We start from the raw sequence: 20,709 nt of genomic DNA, 5'->3' as shown, positions 1-20,709 counted from the left end.
AATGAATACATGAACACAATTCAAGGTTTTTCAGACACAACATTACAGGCTTTTGCTTATCTTGTCAAAATCGTAAAAGATTAAGTTTAAATTTGGTCGAAAATTTCCGGGTCGTCACAGTGAAAAGGCACCCGGTCCGGATGGGTTTAATATGAAATTTTTTGTTAAATTTTGGGATATAATGAAAGAGGATATTCTTGCACTTTTTAATCGATTTTGGGAGTTGGGTGAGATATCGAATGGGTGTAACTCGTCTTTTATTGCACTAATTTCTAAAAAGAATGATCCTCAAAGTTTTGGTGATTGCCGTCCTATTAGTTTAATCGGGTGTTTATACAAAATTTTATCCAAAGTGCTGACAAAAAGGCTACAAAGTGTCATCTCATCGGTTATCGGGTTTGAACAAAGTGCATATATTAAAAATCGGTATATCCTTGATGGTATTCTAATTGCTAATGAGGCGCTTCATGATCTTAAAGCAACAAAACATAAAGGATTTCTTTTTAAAGTAGATTTTGAGAAGGCTTTCGATAGTATTAGTTGGGATTTTTTGTTTGAAATCATGGAATTAATGGGGTTCGGATCTCGGTGGATTAAGTGGATTAAAGCATGTCTTTCCTCGGCATCCATTTCAATATTGATTAATGGCTCACCCACGAAAGAATTCAAACTCCAAAGGGCCGTTCGGCAAGGGGATCCGTTATCTCCATACCTTTTTATCATGGCGGCCGAGGGATTGAATCATCTCACAAAAACAACAGCTAGTTTGAATCGTTTTTCTGGGCTTCATATTGGTCGAAGCAATGTTCATCTAACCCACTTACAATATGCAGATGATACTTTATTTTTCGGAGAATGGAATAGAAGAAATGCGCGTAATCTAATGAAAATACTTAAATGTTTTGAAGCTACTTCGGGTTTAAAAGTTAACTTTCATAAAAGTTGTGTTTACGGGTTAGGAGTATCTAATTCGGAAACGAATGCCATGGCCAAATGGCTTGGATGTGCATCAGGAACTTTACCGATTACTTACCACGGTCTCCCTATTGGTTCCTCCATGAAAAAATTAAAGGATTGGGAATCGGTGTTCAAAAAGTTCGAAAAAAGACTTGCGGATTGGAAAGCTAAATCATTATCCTATGGTGGTCGTCTCATTCTCATTAAATCGGTATTATCTAGTCTACCTCTTAATTTTTTCTCACTTTATAAGGCCCCAATTTGTGTTATTAATAAATTGGAAAGTTTGAGACGTCGTTTTTTTGGGGGAGGGTCGAGTGACGCCTCAAAAATGTCTTGGGTTAAATGGGACCTTTGTATGTTTCCTCGAGAACATGGTGGGCTTGATATCGGGTCACTTGCAATTAAAAATCAAGCTTTACTAGGTAAGTGGTGGTGGAGATTTAAACTTGATCAAAATTCCCTGTGGGTCAAAATAATAAAAAGTATTTATGGTAATGATGGAGGTCTAAATATGACCTTCGCCCCGGGTTCTAATCGCATTGCGTCAATGTGGTCATCGATTTTAAAAGTTGGTCAAAATTTAAATAATCTTAAAATTCCATTTGCGCAATCTTTTAAAAAAAGAATAGTTGACGGATCTCAAACCGAATTTTAGAATGTAGCTTGGCTCGATAATCAACAATTAAAAGATAAATTTGATCGACTTTTTAGACTTGAATCACACCAAAATGCCACCATTCGGGACCGAGTTCGTTGGGAGGGTGATAACATTATTTTTAATTGGTGTTGGTCTCATAGCATCTCGGGGAGATTACTAGGGGACATCACCAATATTACTAATTGTGTATCTAGTTTTGTTCCATGTAGCTCCGGTCGTGAAGAATGGACGTGGTCTCTAAGTGCTAACGGTTTGTTCTCAGTGAATGCCCTCACTAAGCTACTTATGCTAGCTTCACTGAATCCAGGACCGCAACATACACGTACAATCCGTAATAGCTTTGTTCCATTGAAGGTGGAGCTTTTCGTGTGGCGTGCAAGACTATTTCGACTACCAACTCGTTTTGAACTTGACAAGCGAGGTATGGACTTAGGTTCGATTCGTTGCCCTCTTTGTGACAACGATCTTGAAACCGTGGAACATTCTATTTTTTGGTGCAATATTGCTTTTGACACGTGGGTTAAGGTCTATAATTGGTGGAATATTGGGCCTCCTCCGTATTTTTCCATGGCCGATATGTTTCTTGGCAATGGGATCTCGTTTAGTTCGCCCATTGGAAAACATTTTTGGCAAGCAATCGAATGGATTACGGGTTATATGATATGGAAAAATAGAAATGTTAGTACCTTCACAAAATCCAAACCAACCTCCAACCTCGTTTTTAAGGAAATACAACTAAAGGCTTTTGAATGGATAACTAATAGAAGTAAAAAAGTTCAACTCGAATGGGATCAATGGATACATAATCCTCGTTTTTATGATATGGATGATTTCTACCGCTCGGGAATTGGTTGATGTTTTTCATGATTCATGGCCAAAACTGTCTCGAATTTGGCTATGGTGTCTTCACCTATAGAGCGAAATGGGTGCTGGTTGTGTTGCTTTGTCGCTGCATTTGTTAGTACTGTAGCATTTTCACCGCCCTGCTTGATTATTCAAGTCTGCTCTATTCGTGGTTATACTATGGCCATTTTTTACACAGGTGTTTTGGTTATAAATCTTCATTTTCTATCTTCTTCTTTGTTATGTAATTTTAATTTTAGCTTAGTGTTCGGTTTGCTCAGGTTGTTCGATTTTATCATGTATACACGAGCTATAGCTCCTTCATGTACTTTTTTGGTTTATATTAATAAAATACTTTATTTGCCGTTAAAATATATATATATATATATATATATATATATATATATATATATATATATATATATATATATATATATATATATATATATATATATATATATATATATATAAATTAAATTAATTTAACTAAATAGCGAGTAATAAATATAGTATTAAGTAACGGGTCAATGACACTAATATTATGATGTAGATGTCTTCATCAAACCCGTAAATTCACGGGTCAATGAACTAGTTATGCTATTGCGATTGATACTCTAATCATCAAAGAAGTCTGTTGTCAGATGCTTACTAACTGTGACTGTGCCTTATACCTCATACCCTTCCAAAAACACTTACCACTGAAGTTTTGGAAACCAATGCGTTATACAGTCTACTGTTTCTGTTTCTTGAAACTAAATACTACGTATAAGTGTTTGGTTTTCTTTTCTCTTCTTGCCCATAAAGTGTTTGATAAAATGCCTCTAAACTTTTTAGTGTGAATACGTGTTTAATTGCTGGTAGAAAAGTCAAAATAGAACATTTGTGTGGGGTATAATGTGGGTATCAGTTTCCAACAATGACTTCAAAAGTTTGTTTAGGTACTTTATTAAAGTTTATCATAGTTGTAACAATCTCTTTAGTCATAAGTTATTTTGCTATTTTTTAGCCATTTGATTCTAGTTAACCAATAAAGAGATTAAAGGCGAGTACCAGAGTTACCAATGTAAGAAAAGGTTTAAAGATGTAACTGTTTTTAACACATTTTAAAAAGAACATAAATTGTATCGCACTTTGAGCTGAACTTGTATTACAACATTTTCTATAAATGGCTATGTTGTCATTGATCAGGTCTATATTTATTCGTGAGGTAGCAGATTGGCACAAATGTTTGAATTTAGTTATACGAAAAATATCTATATAGATTTTCGACACCGCATTGGGTAGGTTTTGATTATACACTTAACTAACCATGATCTTTAAAGTTTTTATCCCATATACTCACTATCGGTGATTATACACTTTACTAAGCGTGATCTTTAATAATTTTATCCCATATACTCACTATCCGTTTTTGTTTAATATAGATTTAGTTCCATTACACAATTTTGGACTCGTAATCTATTTTTTTTTATTAAACACGGTTTAGAATTAGAATGCACAGATGAATTGATAATGACCAAGATGAAGAAGGTGTTGCTATCACATGCCTTTAGAATCAGTAAAATATATTTTAATTTGATTGATTATGATCATGTAATTTATACCCATAAATTGTTTTGAGAATGCAAAAAATAATAATAATAATAAAATAAGAATAGAAAAGTTGTGATATATTGAATCTGTTAAATATACTTGGATTGATTATAACTAACAAGTTCATTGATATTCTATGTACTTGATGTTGGTTTGAGTTTAACCTTATTAAATAGATTATGCACAGCACACGATACTTTGTCAACCTTTATAGTGTTTTGTATTCCTTAGTGATAATTATTGTATCCTTTTCATATGAAGTAAATGGTTGAACCAACGTTGAGTGGTGTGGAAGAAAATGAAATATTGCCCTTGAGTACAATAATAACAATGTCAAGAAGGCAAAACAAAATTCGACACTAGCTGCACGTCTTGACAATCATGTACTTGGAGATGGGTTGAGAAAGTCGACTTTACCAGTTAACAACTGCCTAACCAACTTAGAACTCAGAAGTGCTATGCGAGTTTTTATATTATGTTATGTAAGTAGGTTAGTATCATTAATGATTGTTGTTATTTGACACAGATGTTGCATTGATGCATTCTTTAAAAGTCAAGGATTCCAAACTTGATGTCAAGAACAAAGTCAACGAAATGGAGCAGATCTTCAGAACTCAGTCAGTTTGCTCTTATATTTTTGTGTTAATTAACATTCATATCCACCAAAAATATCAACTAAAAACGGATTACAAAATCCGATGCGAAGCGCGGACCACAAACATAGTTAAAGACTATTTGATGTTTCATCCATATAGTATCCATACATTATGATATCTTAGAAACATTATAAGTTTCGTTCACATATGAACTAATTTTCTTTTATTAATAAATACTTATTTATTGGTCTTCTTATAATGGATTATGTAATATGTAATGTAATGTAATGTAATATATAATGTAATTTATTTTATGTTGGAGATCGGACGGGCTCTTGCACTAAATACAACAACGAACATAGTGTATTTATTTTTGGTCAGAGCCATGGTTGTTCGAAGTTCCAATCAAAGACAAGTTTTCGAGATTGTATCACATGGAAGCTGATCAGGATGTTTTGGTTAATGATCGAGTACAGTGGCATGAGAATTCCTACGTGGCAACATGGAGCTGGCGTCGTGAACTATCTGCTCGAGCAAAGGTTGAATTCGAACAATTAATTAATTCACTAAACTTGTATGTTAAACGAGATAGGGCCTCGGATACTTGGGTTTGGAACTTAGCCTCGAACGGTATCTTCACTACAAAAAAGCTCACGAGATTGATTGATGATAAACTTCTACTAGATGGCAGGTCGAGATCTCAAACTCTCAAAAACTGTCTTGTTCCTACAAAAGTTGAAATATTCATTTGGAGGATGTTGAAAAGGCGGATTCCGGTTCATACCGAACTTGATAAAAGAGGTATCGATCTAGACTCCGTAAGATGTCCTTTATGTGATGACGGGGTGGAATCAATTGACTACTCTATGATTTTTTGTCGACACTCGATGGAAGTTTGGGAAAGAGTATACAAATGGTGGGGGTTGGGAGCGGTTGCGAACTTAAGCATCAATGAGGCCTTTCGAGGTAATTGTAGCCGTCTTTTATCCCCCTCGGGTTCGAGTATTTGGCAAGCCTTAGAGTGGACGTGCGAGTATTTTATTTGGAGGAATCGCAACCAAAAAGTCTTCAAAAATTCGTGTTGGAATGGTCGGGAGGCTTTGTTGGAAATCCAATTGAAATCGTTTGAATGGATCTTAAATCGTATCAAGCATAGGAAGTTGGATTGGTTAGTTTGGCTCTCAAGTCCTTGGTCCTATTTGGTTTAAGGTTACTAGTTTAGTGCAATGAACTGTCACGTATTAATGTAATGTTGCTATCTCTGCAACTTTTCCTTGTCTTCTGTATTATTGCTCGAGCATCAGCTATTTTGGTTGGTAATTTGCTCGTGAACTTCTTGTATCGGGTTGGGTCCCCTTTTGACCCTCGTGCTATATAATTTTTTGTTTTTCGAAAAAAAACAGTGTATTTATTTGCGTCGAACTACAACCTAATATCTACTTCTGCTATTGTTAGTATACTCAAACATTTTTAGTTTGCGAAATGTATTTTTCAACACGGACTTAGAGCGCTCCCAACGGCCCGTCCACAGAGCCGCCCACAAGCCCGCCCAGGTGGGCGCCGATGGCACCACCTCCGCCCAGCTCCCGCCCAGCTCGTCGCCCAGGTGCTCCCTGTGATGACCCGGAAATTTTTGACCAAATTTAAACCTGAATCTTTATATAATTTCGACACGATAAGCAAAGTCTGTAATAGTGAGTCTCGAAAATGTTGGAACTATGTTCATATAATAAATTACCCTTTGACTATGCTCGATTATTCACGAACAATTAATTGTAAATAGATATGTGGGTATGTATATATAAATAGTAATTTGAAATATAATTTGAAGTATTATATGATGTTGTTATTAAAAATTAATAAATTAAAAATATGATATTATAATAATTATTATTTAAAATATATCTCTATATATAAAGAAAGGATATTAAAAATAAATAGTAAATGATTGTAATACTCGTTTGATGTTCCGATTAATACTAAGCAAGTTAAATTCAAATTTATGTAATTTTAAAATAAACAGTGATCCGAAAATGAGTTTTATAAATTGTAGGCTTATTAATAATATAGTTAGAAGTTGTTTGTCAAATTTTAAAACTTTTTATATTTTACTTGGGGGATGAGAGTGAATAATTAATGTAATTTTTATTTAATAATTTATGGTTGAATTTTATACCATAATGACCAAAATAAATAAATATAGTTAATTTAAAAATATGAAATTTTTTTAAATATTTTTATCCGCCACTGAATTAACAACGGAGTACAATTTTGCAGTCTGAGACAACTAAAAGCTATTCATATCCCACGTTTTTTCTCTATAATTCATTTAATATGTTAATTATTACAGAATTGGTTTTGTCTGAGTATCCCCACCTTCTTTCTATATTTTGTAATCGACCAAAGAATCGATTTGATTATTATTATTATTATTTGTTTTACTTTTCCAAACTTTGGACTTTAACGGAAGTATTAATATATGATGATGGCTACACTGCTTTAAATCTCATTCACATCCACTAGTCAATATTCACTAACCTATAATATGTTATTATTTATATATTTATACCAAATACATATAAGAATCATAAACTTTCTCTACTTCTTTTGTTTTCTGTCGAATCAAATTCATCACCACCCCACCTATCAACTTTTTCTATTATCCATCTTATTCTATCAACCCCACAAAACAACTATGTATTGATTAACATATTATGAATTGTGAATTACTATTATATTATTATCATATTCTATCTTACCTTATATATATATATATATATATATATATATATATATATATATATATATATATATATATATATATATATATATATATATATATAGTGAAAGGATCCCTAGAGAACTAGAGTATGTAGAGAACCCATAGAACTCATAGATTGAACTTCAATCTATGTGGAGATTGAGCTTCAATCTATAAAAAAAAAAAAAATTCTGAAAAAAAAACAGTCAATCTGTACAGAAAAAAAATCAATCTGCAAAAAAAAAATACTGCAAAAAAATGCCAAAAAAGGGTCAATCTGCACGCAGATTGACTCAATCTGCACCCAGATTGACGCAATCTGCACACAGATTGACGCAATCTGCATAAAAAAAATAGAAAAAAGTCGATCTGTAAAAAAAAAAAAACTGGAAAAAAGTCAATCTGCAAAAAAAAAAATCTGCACAGAAAAAAAAATCTGCAAAAAAAAAAAAAAATAAAATAAAATATGTCAATCTGCAGCAGATTGACTGAATCTGTACTAGTTCCATGAGTTCTCTACTATCTTTGATTCTCCATGGATCCACACCCTATATATATATATATATATATATATATATATATATATATATATATATATATATATATATATATATATATATATATATATATATATATATATATTTTGTTAAAAGCAAGGATATTTCATGAAACCCACTTCCTACACACTTAAATCACCACCATCCTCAACCTCACCATCACCTTCTACCATGTCACCACCATTTAAACTCGTCACCATGTTATTTGAATAAATCACCACCACCGTAACAATCCTCACTACTTCTCTCTTTCCTCTTTTTCTTCTTCGTGAACACTATGGAAACAACCATCTTCACAAACACCTTTTCCTCTCCTCTCTCTCACATCTCTCTCTATCTCCCTCTAAATTATATGTATATATACGCATCTGTTTCAACCCGTCACCAAGATCACCCAATATCGCCATACCATTATTTTCTGTTTTCCTACGACTACTACAAGGATCGATTATGCTTCTACGTAATCTCTTCGGTTTTGATCGCAAGAATAAACCATACAACCCCCGTACCGCCTCTATGAAAAACCCACAACTGTGCCTACAGCTGCACATTTTCATTTCTGTTTGAGCAGACCAAGTACACTCAAGTCGCTACTATTTCTGATTTTTGTTTGTTGCCGTTAACCATAGGACCATCTTTACCACCTTTAACTTTAAATAAGAAACCCACTTAGTGTTTGAACTACAAACTTAATTACTTCTAATAAATTGTTTTGTTCCTGTTAGAGCAAAATCAACCCATACTATCGTCGAAATCTTTTTGGTTGAGTGTTGTTGTTCGAACCACTGAATGTTGCTGTTAATCGTTCCTTTAATGCTCGATGATACCTACTCAAAATCTTCTTTCAATTCGAAACCCTTTCAATCGTTATTGGTTATGAACGGCTGGTTATTTTTTTTTCTAAGGGGATATAGGGTTTTAATGGACCAAGTTTAGATGGGTTTTGCTTTGGGCTTCAAAATATATATTGATGTGTTGGACAAGCCCACTATCTTGCTATGCTTATTATTATGTCAATAGGACGGTTATGAGGCGTAAATGATGAGGATAATCATAATTTAAAATGGTATGAAAATCGATTATGATATACAGAATACGAGTTAAGTGGATTGTTGTGGGTAATAATAACAGAAAATGAGATAAATGAATTCGGGTTATGTTATAATTCAGAAAAACCCAAACAGAAGAATGGTTAAGTATGCTAGTAAGGGAACTGAAGGTCAGGTTCAAGTCTTAGTGGCGTCATTTTTTTTTTATTTAAAGAGGAACATGGAATACATGAGAGTGTGGGTTAAATAGATTAGGATATGTAATAAAACAGAAAATTGAAGATAGATGAACGGTTATAAGGGGTGTCGGGTGAGCGGGTGGTCACGAGTTTGATTCCTGTCTGAGGCGTTTTCTTTTTAGACAAGCATTGAGGTAGTTTCATGTTTTTATTTTTCTTAAAGTCATTACTATTATTGTTATTATTACTATGTTATTAACACCGCTACTACTTATTATTATTATTATTATTATTATTATTATTATTATTATTATTATTATTATTATTATTATTATTATTATTATTATCATTATCATTATTATTATTATTATTAGTATTATCAATAAATATTATTATTTTTATTACTAATATTGTTACCATAAGAAGTATTATTAAAAATTATCGTTTTTAATATTAATTTGATCATTTTAAGTATTATCATTATTATACTACAATAAGTATTATTATTATTATTATTATTATTATTATTATTATTATTATTATTATTATTATTATTATTATTATTATTATTATTATTATGGTTATGATTATTATTATCAAGAAAATAATACAAGTTATTATTATTTTCATAAATGTTATTATTAGTAGTAAATCATTATTATCCCAAATATCATTTTAACAAATAAATCCTTTCTATACTATATATACTTATTACATATTCTAGGATTGTATTAATAATTCACATAACAAACTAACGATATTTCATAAATACAATACCAATCACATATATATGTACATAGGTATATTAATATCACTAGTTGTATAAGTATTAATCATTATAAATATATATACACAAAATTGATTTTTATAAACAAAATATAATTTAAGATATAATATAAGAATACATTTTAAAATGGAATTTAGTATAAATTCTATATAACTATAAATATATAAATAATACATAAATGAAATTTTGTGATTTACATTATATGTATTAATAAATATACAATCGATATGGGTTCGTGAATCCGAGGCCAACCCTGCATTGTTCAGTTATCCAATGCCGTCATATGTATTTTTACTACAAAATACAGTATTGTGAGTTTCATTTGATTCCCTTTTTACTCTTTACATTTTTGGGACTGAGAATACATGCGCTTTTATAAATGTTTGACGCAATAGACACAAGTACCTTAACTGCATTCTATGATAGAATTATCTGGGATTTGGGTTGATTATTATGACACGCATTAGCCCCCGGTTTCCGTTAGAGCGTATGAGCTCCCGAGCCGGGTGGATGGTTTATTATTTATGACATTTTGGCACCGGTTGTCCTATATTTTATAAACATGTGTTCAGCCGTGGGGTGTAAAGACCGGCACAGAGGTTCTATATTTTGAAGGCACATGTATTCAGCCGTGGGGTGAAAGACCGGCACAGATGGTTACTATTATATTTTGAATCCTCACCAGGTGTTCTTCATATAAAAGATATTTTTTTGTGCAGTTGGAATGGGACTTCTGCACGTTTTATAATATTTAAAATCTTGTGGTCTATTAAAATAATGAAAATGAAATGATTACTATAAACTAATGAACTCACCAACCTTTTGGTTGACACTTGAAAGCATGTTTATTCTCAGGTTTGAAAGAAATCTTCCGCTGTGCATTAGCTCATTTTAAGGATATTACTTGGAGTCATTCATGACATATTTCAAAAGACGTTGCATTCGAGTCATTGAAGTTCATTAGAGATTATTAAGTAAATGACGGATTAGGTCATTTATAGTTGGGTATTATGAAATGGTATGCATACCTGTCAACTTTCGATGTAAATGAAAGTTTGTCTTTTAAAAACGAATGCAATGTTTGTAAAATGTATCATTTAGAGGTCAAATACCTCGCGATGTAATCAACTATTACGAATCGTTTATAATCAATATGGACTTCGTCCGGATAGATTAGGACGGGGTATTTCACTCCGTCTCGCTGCTCGTCTATTTGAATCAGAATTGATGACGGAAGAATTAAGAAATAAATGTACCGTAATTTTTTTTTTCTTCTATGAAAATGGCTATGAAATTGGATCTACAAAGATGAAGGTAGAGATGAAGGTGTGAAATTGAATCTCCAGAGATGAAAATGGATCCCACATGCTTGGTAGTGTTTAATAACAATTAATAATTACTCCGTATAACTATACTATTATAGTAATATATTAATATATTAATTAAAATAATAATAATAATAATAATAATACGAGGAATAATAATAATAATAATAATAATAATAATAATAATATAAATTATGTTGTTTATTTACAATTTATATTATAAATAATAATAATTATTTGATAATATAAAAAAATTAAAAAAGATAATAAAAATATGGAAGGAGTAGTGTCTTTGTTGGGAGAGTTTAGTACTGGATTTAGCCCTAGAAAGGAAGTGAGATGGAGGTGCTGATGTGGCGCTGTTGAGAGCACTCTTATAAAATATATACTATGTACTATGTACTATTATGGACTTGTGGTCTACTAAATACATTGTACATATGAAATTAAAATTCATCAGTTCCATTATCATAGCAGTCTTTTCAAAGTGGCAAACAACTTTGTGTGTGTGAGAGAGAGAAAATCAAACAAACAGTGTACTTTGATGCTCCTAGAACTATCCCTGATTTTCATTAGTTCAATTTCTTCAAAAATCAACATATACTTTTTCACAATTTGTCTCTAAATCAAAGATCTATCAATACCGCTATCTGTTAACCTAGTCGGAGAATCCCCACGTTGTTTCGCCGGAGATTGGCTCTGCCGCTTCAGCTGCTCGCTTCACCACCACTCGATCTCATCAGGTACGCTCAAATTACACTAACAATTTCTCCTTTTCAAGACTACAAGGTATAAATTTTAAAATCCGTGTTTAATTTTGAAAATGAAATGATTTTTGTGATTGATACACAATAGGGTTATTGATGAAGCAGCAAGAATTTAATGATTTTGGAGAAAGGAAGAATTTAATGACATTTCAATAATTTAAGTCGCAAGTAATTAAGTAAACACGTTTACTTTCTGACCGAATAAGCTTGCCAGTCAACTCAGTCCGTTAATACGTAAGTAAACAGGCCCTAAGTAAAAAAAAAATCCTGCATTGTAACATTGGTTTGGGGATACGGGATACCTGTATCATCATCATCATCATCATGTCATCTTTGTTCAAAGAGCTTGATTACATACGAATCCCGTATGCTGATATCAAAGCTGCTACCAATCACTTTGACATCAACAACATGATACAAATCCCGTATGAGAATTATTATGTGTACGAAGGAGAACTATTTCGGTCTGGAAAAAGAATCAATATTATTGTAGAAAGGATTATAGATATCCGAGAAGTACAACTCTTAGAAGGGGTATCAGTTATGTCTCGTTTTAAGCATAAAAATATTCCCACTTTTGTTGGGTTTTGTTGCAACTACGACTGGGGTTACTTAGTTAGTGAGTGTGAATTTATGGCAAGTCTCAACCAAATACTAAACACACCTCATCCAAATATCAGGAAATCAGAATATCACATCCGTGAAAACCTTACATGTTACCACATGTTGCAAATATGTTTGGGTGTTGCCCGAGCCTTGAGTCATATCCATGATTGTCATGCCATACATGGCAGTTTCAACAGAGATAAAATATTTTTGGATAAAGATTTTGAGGCTAAGGTTGTTGGTTTTATTGATGTCCCTGAAATTAATCATCTTATTAAATATACCACCCACTATGTTGACCCAGAGTATGAAAGGACCAAAACTGTCACACCGAAAAGTGATGTGTATTCTTTCGGTGTGGTTTTGATTGACGTGTTTTGTCGGCAGTACGCACGTCGAGATCAGCCCTGGGAGTATACACACTTTGATGATAATATATGCAAACAAATGAACTCAAAAGCATTGACCATTTTGTTAGAAACGCTTAATAAATGCTTGAATAATGAACGTGAAGAGCGCCCAGACATGGCCGAGGTTGTGAAACAACTTGAGGAAGCTTTATTTCTTCAATGGAAACATGAAAATCCGGTAAGCCTGTCATTGTTATTTGCATACTTTTATTAGATGGGCAAATCTGGATCCAAGATATTAATTAATAATCACTAAAGTTTTGAGAGAAAAATGACATCTTTTTTAACCAATCAATTATTATGAGCATAATAGCCTCGTTTTTCTTAATAGATTGTTACATATTTATTAGTGGAGAAAACTAGTTCCAAACTGGTTAAGCCCAACATATACTTAGAAACCGGTGTCTGTTTGTCTTGATGATTTAATAAGAAATCCGTCGAGCACTTCAACGCATGAACTTATTTTAACATAAGTTCATTTAGCACTTTAGCACAAGAAAGCGACATGACTCATATTCTTTTTGTTACTAATAATTGTTACAGGAAATCATCAAGATTGGACTTGCTGATGTGAAGTTAGCCACAGAGAATTTTGCTGAAAAATACCTTATTGGATCTGGTGGATATGGTAAGGTGTATAAAACACAACTCACCATTTTGGAAATCCAAGGGATGAATGAAAAGGAAATTCCTAAGAATGAAATTCTTAAGAAACGCAACCTTTTTACAAAGTTAATTTTGGGAGGGAAGAACAAAAAGGAAATTCCTAAGAATGAAACTCCTAATAAGGAATGTCCTAAGAAACACCTTACTGTAGCAATAAAACATATCTTAAAAGATGAAAATGGGCAAGGTAGACAAGGATTCTTTCTAGAAATTGAAATGCTTCGTAGATGTAAGCATCCCAACATAGTGTCACTTATCGGTTATTGTGATGAAGATTCTGAATTGATCCTTGTATATGAGTTTGTTCCAAATGGTTCCCTTGATGATTATTTAGGAAGCATAAAAAAAGAAACTCATCTTAACTGGGTTAGTCGGATTAAAATTTGCCTTGATATTGCACATGGGTTGGATTATCTACACACAAAGGTGAGTGATGAAGAAAGGATAATACATCGTGATATCAAAAGTGCCAACATATTATTGGGAACAAATTGGGAGGCCAAGATTGCTGACTTTGGGCTCTCCAAGTTCTACCGTGTGAATCAATTGACGAGCACTATCTTGACAGATAGAATTGCAGGCACTGATGTGTACTTGGATCCTGAATATGGAAAGACGGGTAAATTAAAAAAGCAATCAGACATATACTCATTCGGAGTTGTTTTGTTCGAAATATTCTCTGGAACATTGGCCTATGAAAAAATTTACACCGATGAAAATAACAAGGGACTTGCAGCAGTAGCACGGAGGCGCTTCTCTGAGGGAACACTAATGGAAATAGTAGACCCACAAGTAATGGAAGAAACTGAGGAACACTGTTTTGGTCTGAAGGTGGGACCTAATCATGAGTCTCTGGAAACATTTGCAAAAATTGCAATTCAATGTTTAGCAGAAACTCAAGGGGAGCGACCAAAACTGACAGACATCACTAAGGAACTTGAAATTGCATTAAACCTTCAAGTAAGTCGATGCTTTAAATCCAATACGACAAGTATTTTCTCTGTATGCTTGACCTCTAAACAATTAGTCAATAAAACTTTTTTTTATGTTAAAGTTGATAAATAGTTAAACAACTGAAATATGACCGGTGTAATCAATACCTTTTCGAGAAAATGGTTAAGCATACAAAGCTAAGTTAACACTAAATTATGGACTCTAATCTCACATAAAGAAAGTTGATGATAGACTGGTAAAGTGCATGGATTATTCTCGTTATTAAATTTTTTGTTATGTATTACTATATTTGTCTGTTGTATCAGTATCAATTTTGTATCTTGTTTGAACTTCGAACCTGTTTATTTATATAACTGTTTTTTTTTTTTTTTTGCCAATAAAATAAAAATGCTATTTGCCTATTTGGATCCCTGGTAGAAGGTCTTTTTAAACGTAGAAGATGAAGGTTTATAGAATGGTCCAGATGCTTTCATTCAAATTTCAGAACTTACACAGATAGCCCTTTATTTTGAAACTTTTTTCAATGATGATCTTTAAATGATAGATCATTATAGTTTTTGTTAAATTATACTTATATGATTTTCTATAATGAACAAGCAACAGTGATTTAATGTATAAGCTTTCATACACTTTAAAACGACAAAGAAAAACTTGTAAATTGTAAAGGTTCAAACTAAAAATTAACGAGAAGCTATTGGTGGTTAGTAACAAAATATCATTTATAGTCATATGAAATTTTATTTTTGATTTAATAGAATTTAGTATTACTATTTAATAAGTATAAAATATAAACTAATCATCTAAACGTAACCAAAATACAACATATTTATCTTTATGTAAAATTTCAAGGTGGACAATTGTATGGAAGTAAATTGGAGGTCGATTTTGTTAATTATGTATACCTAATGTAAGTCAACAAACACTCACTTACATTCTAAAACACTTGCATATATTAAATGAAATGAAAAGCTTGTAAGTTTTCTCTATATGATGTCTTTATTTTTCGTAGAATTCGTTACATTGCCATACAGTAAAAACTTGAGTAAGTTATCATGTTATCAAGTATCCCATGGTTCACAGGAAACTCGCAAGGACATTCTTGAATTTTCACTCGAGGACATGCAATTGGCCACCGAAAACTTTAGTGAAAAAAATTTCATTAAAAAGGAAGGGTTTGGGATGTTATTTCGAGGAGAAGTTCCAAATGACATTGGATGTAAAATTCCAGTCATTTTAAAGGTCACCAAATCTTCAGAAGAAAATAATTTTTTAAGAGAGCTTGAAATCCTCTTCGGGCATAAACACGAAAATATTATCGGCATTCTTGGCTATTGCAATGAAAAAGATGATAAAATTATCGTTTATGAAAATGCATATAACGTAAATACTCTCAATAGCCATGTGAATGATGTTAGTTTTACATGGACAAAAAGACTTGAGATATGCTTAGGCATTGCAAACGGGTTAAAATTTCTTCATAAAGGTTTTGCAAGAAAACAATCGGTTGTACATAGAGACATTAAAAGCGCTAATATCATACTAAATGGGGATTGGACTCCAAAAATATGTGGTTTCGGGTTTTCCTTGATAATTCGTAAAAATCAAGAGACGGAATATTTCGTTAATGATGTTCCTGGGTCACCCGATTATTGTGATCCTGTCTACGAGAAAACTGGTTTTTTAACTAAAGAATCTGATATTTATTCCTTTGGTGTGGTTTTATTTGAGATGATGTGTGGAACACTTGCATGTGTAAAGGATTTTAGAAAATCTGCGCAATTTCAAGACTTCTTAGTTGATGATATTGTTTTAGAGGGTATTCAGGAACGAATTGAAGCCAAATCGCTAGCTACATTTGGAAGTATTGTCCATCAATGCTTGCATGAAGAGCCAGAAAAACGACCAAAAGCGGATGAAGTATATGTGCAAATCAAGAAAGCATTAGATATCCAAGTAAGATTTCGGAAATTACAATTTTTCAGTATTTCAACGAATTAAATGACAATCATAATTTGCGAATAAAATTGGAAGTCTCTAGAATTAAATAAACATATAAAAAGTGCTTACAGATTTTCATGTGATATTTTTAATAACAAACCTTTTCAGGTGTTGAACGATAGATTGACTGTCAAAAGAGATCTGTATTCGCTGAATCTCGAAGAAGGAGGTAATCTGAGTGACCATATTGTCACCTTTAATCGCTTAGTTTCGAAGTTGTCCAACATAAATGAGATTATGAAAGAAGAGGACTTGGCACTATATATGTTGTTATCATTACCCAAATCGTACAAACGATTTGTGGATGATATGTTAACAGGTATCACCAGCTTGAAACTTAAAGACGTGCTTCGGAAGTTAGATGACAACAAGTAAATACACAAAAGCTCGCACGTGGGAAGCATCTGTTAGCTTAGCTACACAGGTTCTTAAAATTGTTTCAAAATTTCGATCAAGGTTATTTAAATAGACATATATAAGTCCCTAGAGATAGCTTGTATGTTAGGTGGTTGGAAGAGAGTTAAATTTGTACCAAGTATTTTTGTGCATATTTATTTCGCAGATGAGTGATTTGTGACTGTAACTAAACCACAAACCTTAACAAGTTAAATATGAATACCAAAAGCAAAGCAGGTAAGATTTTTGTGTCATTACACGTACACGTTAGCATATGTGTTTACATGACAGACATGTTAATGTCGACGTCATCATGTTTGAAGTAGGTTTCCTCCAACATCGTTGTGAAGTGGTATTGCCAACATCGTTGCGATGTAGGTTTCTTCCCAATGTGTGTGTGGGTGGCATATGCTCTCGAAGGTGGTTAAATCCCCTCTGATTGGGTGATGCCGATATCGTCGTTTGATTTTTTTTTTTTTTAAGTAATTAAGTTGTAACCTAATTAGATTCTTATTGTGTCGTGCCTTTCATAGTAGTCTTTTATAGGGTTTAAGTGAGGAAGTTGATAGAAAAAGAGAATTTATTAGTCACCTCCCTTCGTCGTGTGTGGTGGTCTTGGTAATCTAATGACGAAAGCGGTGAATTTATTAGTCACCTCCAATAACATTATCAACGAGCCTAATTACATTCAATTAACACTATGGGTTGAAGAACTTCATGATTCTGCCATGTTTAACTGTAACTAATATATGCAACGTGATTGGTTTCATCACCTCCACTCAAAAAAGAAAAAAAAGAAGTCAACAGGGAAATAGTTCCTTGCCTGAACTCCCTTTGGCCTTTATACATCCAAAAAGTGCTACACATTTGTATATAAGAGTCATCCTGATACATATGGGTTGGAGTACAACCACCACAAAAGCACAAAATCACCTCAATACATTTCGTTTATTTAGGGGTCGAAGGTGTGAATAAGCATAAAGCCATAAACCCTCTTCAAACCCATTACCTCAAAAGACCAAGAGATGTGGCTTATTTGGGAGAAGTTGAAACGATTCTTGAAGAACTGCACTTATTAAAGATCAGTTAGCTTCATTTGGTTTGGGGATCTTCTTATATTCATAGTTGTTTATGTCAACACTCTGCTGCAAAGCCTTCAACCAAAACAACCCATTGATAAGCATCACAAAGGTATATTTGTAGAATCAAAGGGTCGGGCAGGTTAGGTAACATGCAAATATTAGTCCGAGCAAAACGTTTAGGGCTGTGCTGGGCTACCCACAAACAATTCAAGTACTTTGTAAGTATTTAGAATGATTTATGTTTATAAATCTCAGCATAAATATCATGAATTAGGATGATAACCTAAACTTTGACTTTCATATTTTTATGCATTTGAATACATTTTAGATCACTATCACCTGCTTTATCTATTTCCTTTTTGGACAGAAAAAATTGTTTAACCATTTGGAGTGTAAAAGATGAAACATGACCCAAAACAGCCCATTTGAGCAAACATGGGTCTAAACCCACCACCTATAATGTATAAATGAAATGATTAAGGGTATTTATAGGATGTTGAATCACCTTTAGCTCCTCCTCAAGAGATAAATTTTTAGGCTTGTAAGCTTCAATTGGTCCCGTTCTTGAAAGAGCTTTTTTTGTTTCAAGAATCTCCCACTCTTGGTCGTCTTTCACCTTAGCTATATCCTTGCTGAAGTACAAAAATTTAAATCAATAAAATACAAACTAAATGAATGAATATGAGATTAATATATAACGGGCTTTAGAATCAAAGCAAGAGAATTTCACTAGCAAACTCCCATTTTGTTGATGCGATGAGTAACACGGTTTTTGAATATTTTAATTTAAAGTTTAGCAAACGATGACTCACCTGCCCTGCAAGAGATGACCAAGCCCAAGTGCTCCAAAAACAGTGAGTGAGATCATAGGAAGACCGTATCTAATAAATGGCCCTTTTCTTCCCCATCTTTTGAACCCTGAAGCTGAATTTTGAACTTTATCATTATTTTTAGCTCCAAGTTTATTAGCTTTATCAGGTTGATCCATAGTTGTTCCAACTGTTGTCATCCTTAGATACTGCAAAGTGACATGAAATGTAACGGCGTGATGAAACATGGTGCCCCATGTCAGATACACATATCACCTATGTACTTTACATATGCATTTATTTGTACTTACATATGAGAAGCAGACTAAAGCAACCTACTTATATAAGTTGTTTGAGATTTAACATCTACCAGTAGTAAATGAGTGTACAGTTTGCCCCACGCATCAATTTATTATCAAATTCTTTTTTAGAATCTCAAAAACCATGAAGTAACGTAAGTCAAACAGAAGATGATATTAATCAAATTTTTGGCAAGCTACAAAATTCTAAGAGGAGTACTCAAATGGTCATAAAAGAACATAATGGACCAATTACATCTATGCAAGAGCAAACACACAACACTTAGAATGAAGAGAGCAGATTCTGGAAGGGCACTAGGTTGAAACCACAAATTGGTAAGTAAAGTGGTTTAACTAGTAGTAGTGTGCATACCAAATATTAGAAGTAACCCCATTGTAGGGGTTTACTTCCATAAGAACTTGTTTCCTTTTTAGTCCAAAATCAACTATTTCGATTTCAGGGTAAGTGAAATCATTTTTATAAGAAAATTGCTAGTTCAAAAGAAGATAACATGATTGAAAATCAAATTAAAAGTTCATAACCCGTCTCAATTACTCGCGTCAAGTCTTGAAATACTGAAATCAATTTAATAATCATCTTCACAAAACTTAGAGACTCAAAATCACTTTCAGTCAGATAATGGATTACATATAAACCATGGAGTATTATTTGGTTACTAAGAAAGCACACCAGCTGTTTGTTGATATGCCAATGAGAAATTTAAAATTGTAGACTAACTGTAAGAAGCTCACAACAACCAGTAAGCATCATGATATATAAACCTTACCATGTATAATGAACAAAATTAAAGTCTGTAACCAGTAATACATCTATCTATACACAGCAAGAAAATGTGAAACTACAGCGCAAAGCATATATAAGAAGTATTGATTTAGTTATTGCAAGAATCAATCAATTACAGTACAAATTAAAAACCCTACCTTAATTACTGTTCACGATTCGTCTGTGGAGCTGAGAAATGAGAAATCCACAACTCTGCGAATCCTTAAATCAAAAGATAAACATCATTGATTGATTATTTTTTTATTATTGAAATGGTACAGAGATAAACATCATTCATATTTATTGATTATTGAAATGAAATGGTAAACAGAATAATGAGAGTATACCAGATCGATCGATCGATCGATCGATCGATCTCCTTGTTAAATTAGTTTGGAACTGTATGCCAATTTAACCTTATTAGGATTTAGGATTGTAATTGTAACTGGGTTAGACACTTAGACGCCTGTTAAATTTGAGATGTAAAATACAAGTCAATAAGACCATATATTATAAAAAAATAAATAAATAAAAAATTGTCACTTCCCCTTTCAACAACCGATCATTGATTTTTCTGATCTAATAAATATATATGTGTTATAATTCAGTAGACTTATAACTACCTTTAGT

General features: G+C 32.7%; 3 protein-coding genes across 3 annotated transcripts; 2 read left to right on the top strand and 1 right to left on the bottom strand.

The window, feature by feature from the left end:
• The first annotated feature begins 5,084 nt into the window (after positions 1–5,084).
• Positions 5,085–12,231, top strand: LOC139841434 (uncharacterized). Its single transcript, XM_071831652.1, has 3 exons — positions 5,085–5,616; positions 11,941–12,051; positions 12,164–12,231. The coding sequence occupies exons 1-3, from the start codon at positions 5,085–5,087 to the stop codon at positions 12,229–12,231; spliced, it is 711 nt and encodes a 236-aa protein (XP_071687753.1).
• A 168-nt stretch (positions 12,232–12,399) lies between these two features.
• Positions 12,400–17,084, top strand: LOC139841433 (receptor like protein kinase S.2-like). Its single transcript, XM_071831651.1, has 4 exons — positions 12,400–13,269; positions 13,635–14,783; positions 15,792–16,664; positions 16,818–17,084. Exons 1-4 carry the CDS (start codon positions 12,400–12,402, stop codon positions 17,082–17,084), a joined length of 3,159 nt encoding a protein of 1,052 aa, XP_071687752.1.
• Positions 17,085–17,886: 802 nt separating this feature from the next.
• Positions 17,887–20,396, bottom strand: LOC139844159 (uncharacterized). Its single transcript, XM_071834364.1, has 4 exons — positions 20,238–20,396; positions 19,000–19,205; positions 18,693–18,819; positions 17,887–18,259 (listed from the first exon to the last, which is right to left on the bottom strand). Exons 2-4 carry the CDS (start codon positions 19,194–19,196, stop codon positions 18,188–18,190), a joined length of 396 nt encoding a protein of 131 aa, XP_071690465.1. The 5' UTR covers positions 19,197–19,205; positions 20,238–20,396; the 3' UTR covers positions 17,887–18,187.
• Between the last annotated feature and the right edge of the window lie 313 nt (positions 20,397–20,709).

Source organism: Rutidosis leptorrhynchoides, chromosome 4 (assembly GCF_046630445.1).
Source record: "Rutidosis leptorrhynchoides isolate AG116_Rl617_1_P2 chromosome 4, CSIRO_AGI_Rlap_v1, whole genome shotgun sequence".
Classification (NCBI taxonomy): Eukaryota; Viridiplantae; Streptophyta; class Magnoliopsida; order Asterales; family Asteraceae; genus Rutidosis; species Rutidosis leptorrhynchoides.
This window is presented reverse-complemented; position numbering and strand designations above follow the sequence as displayed.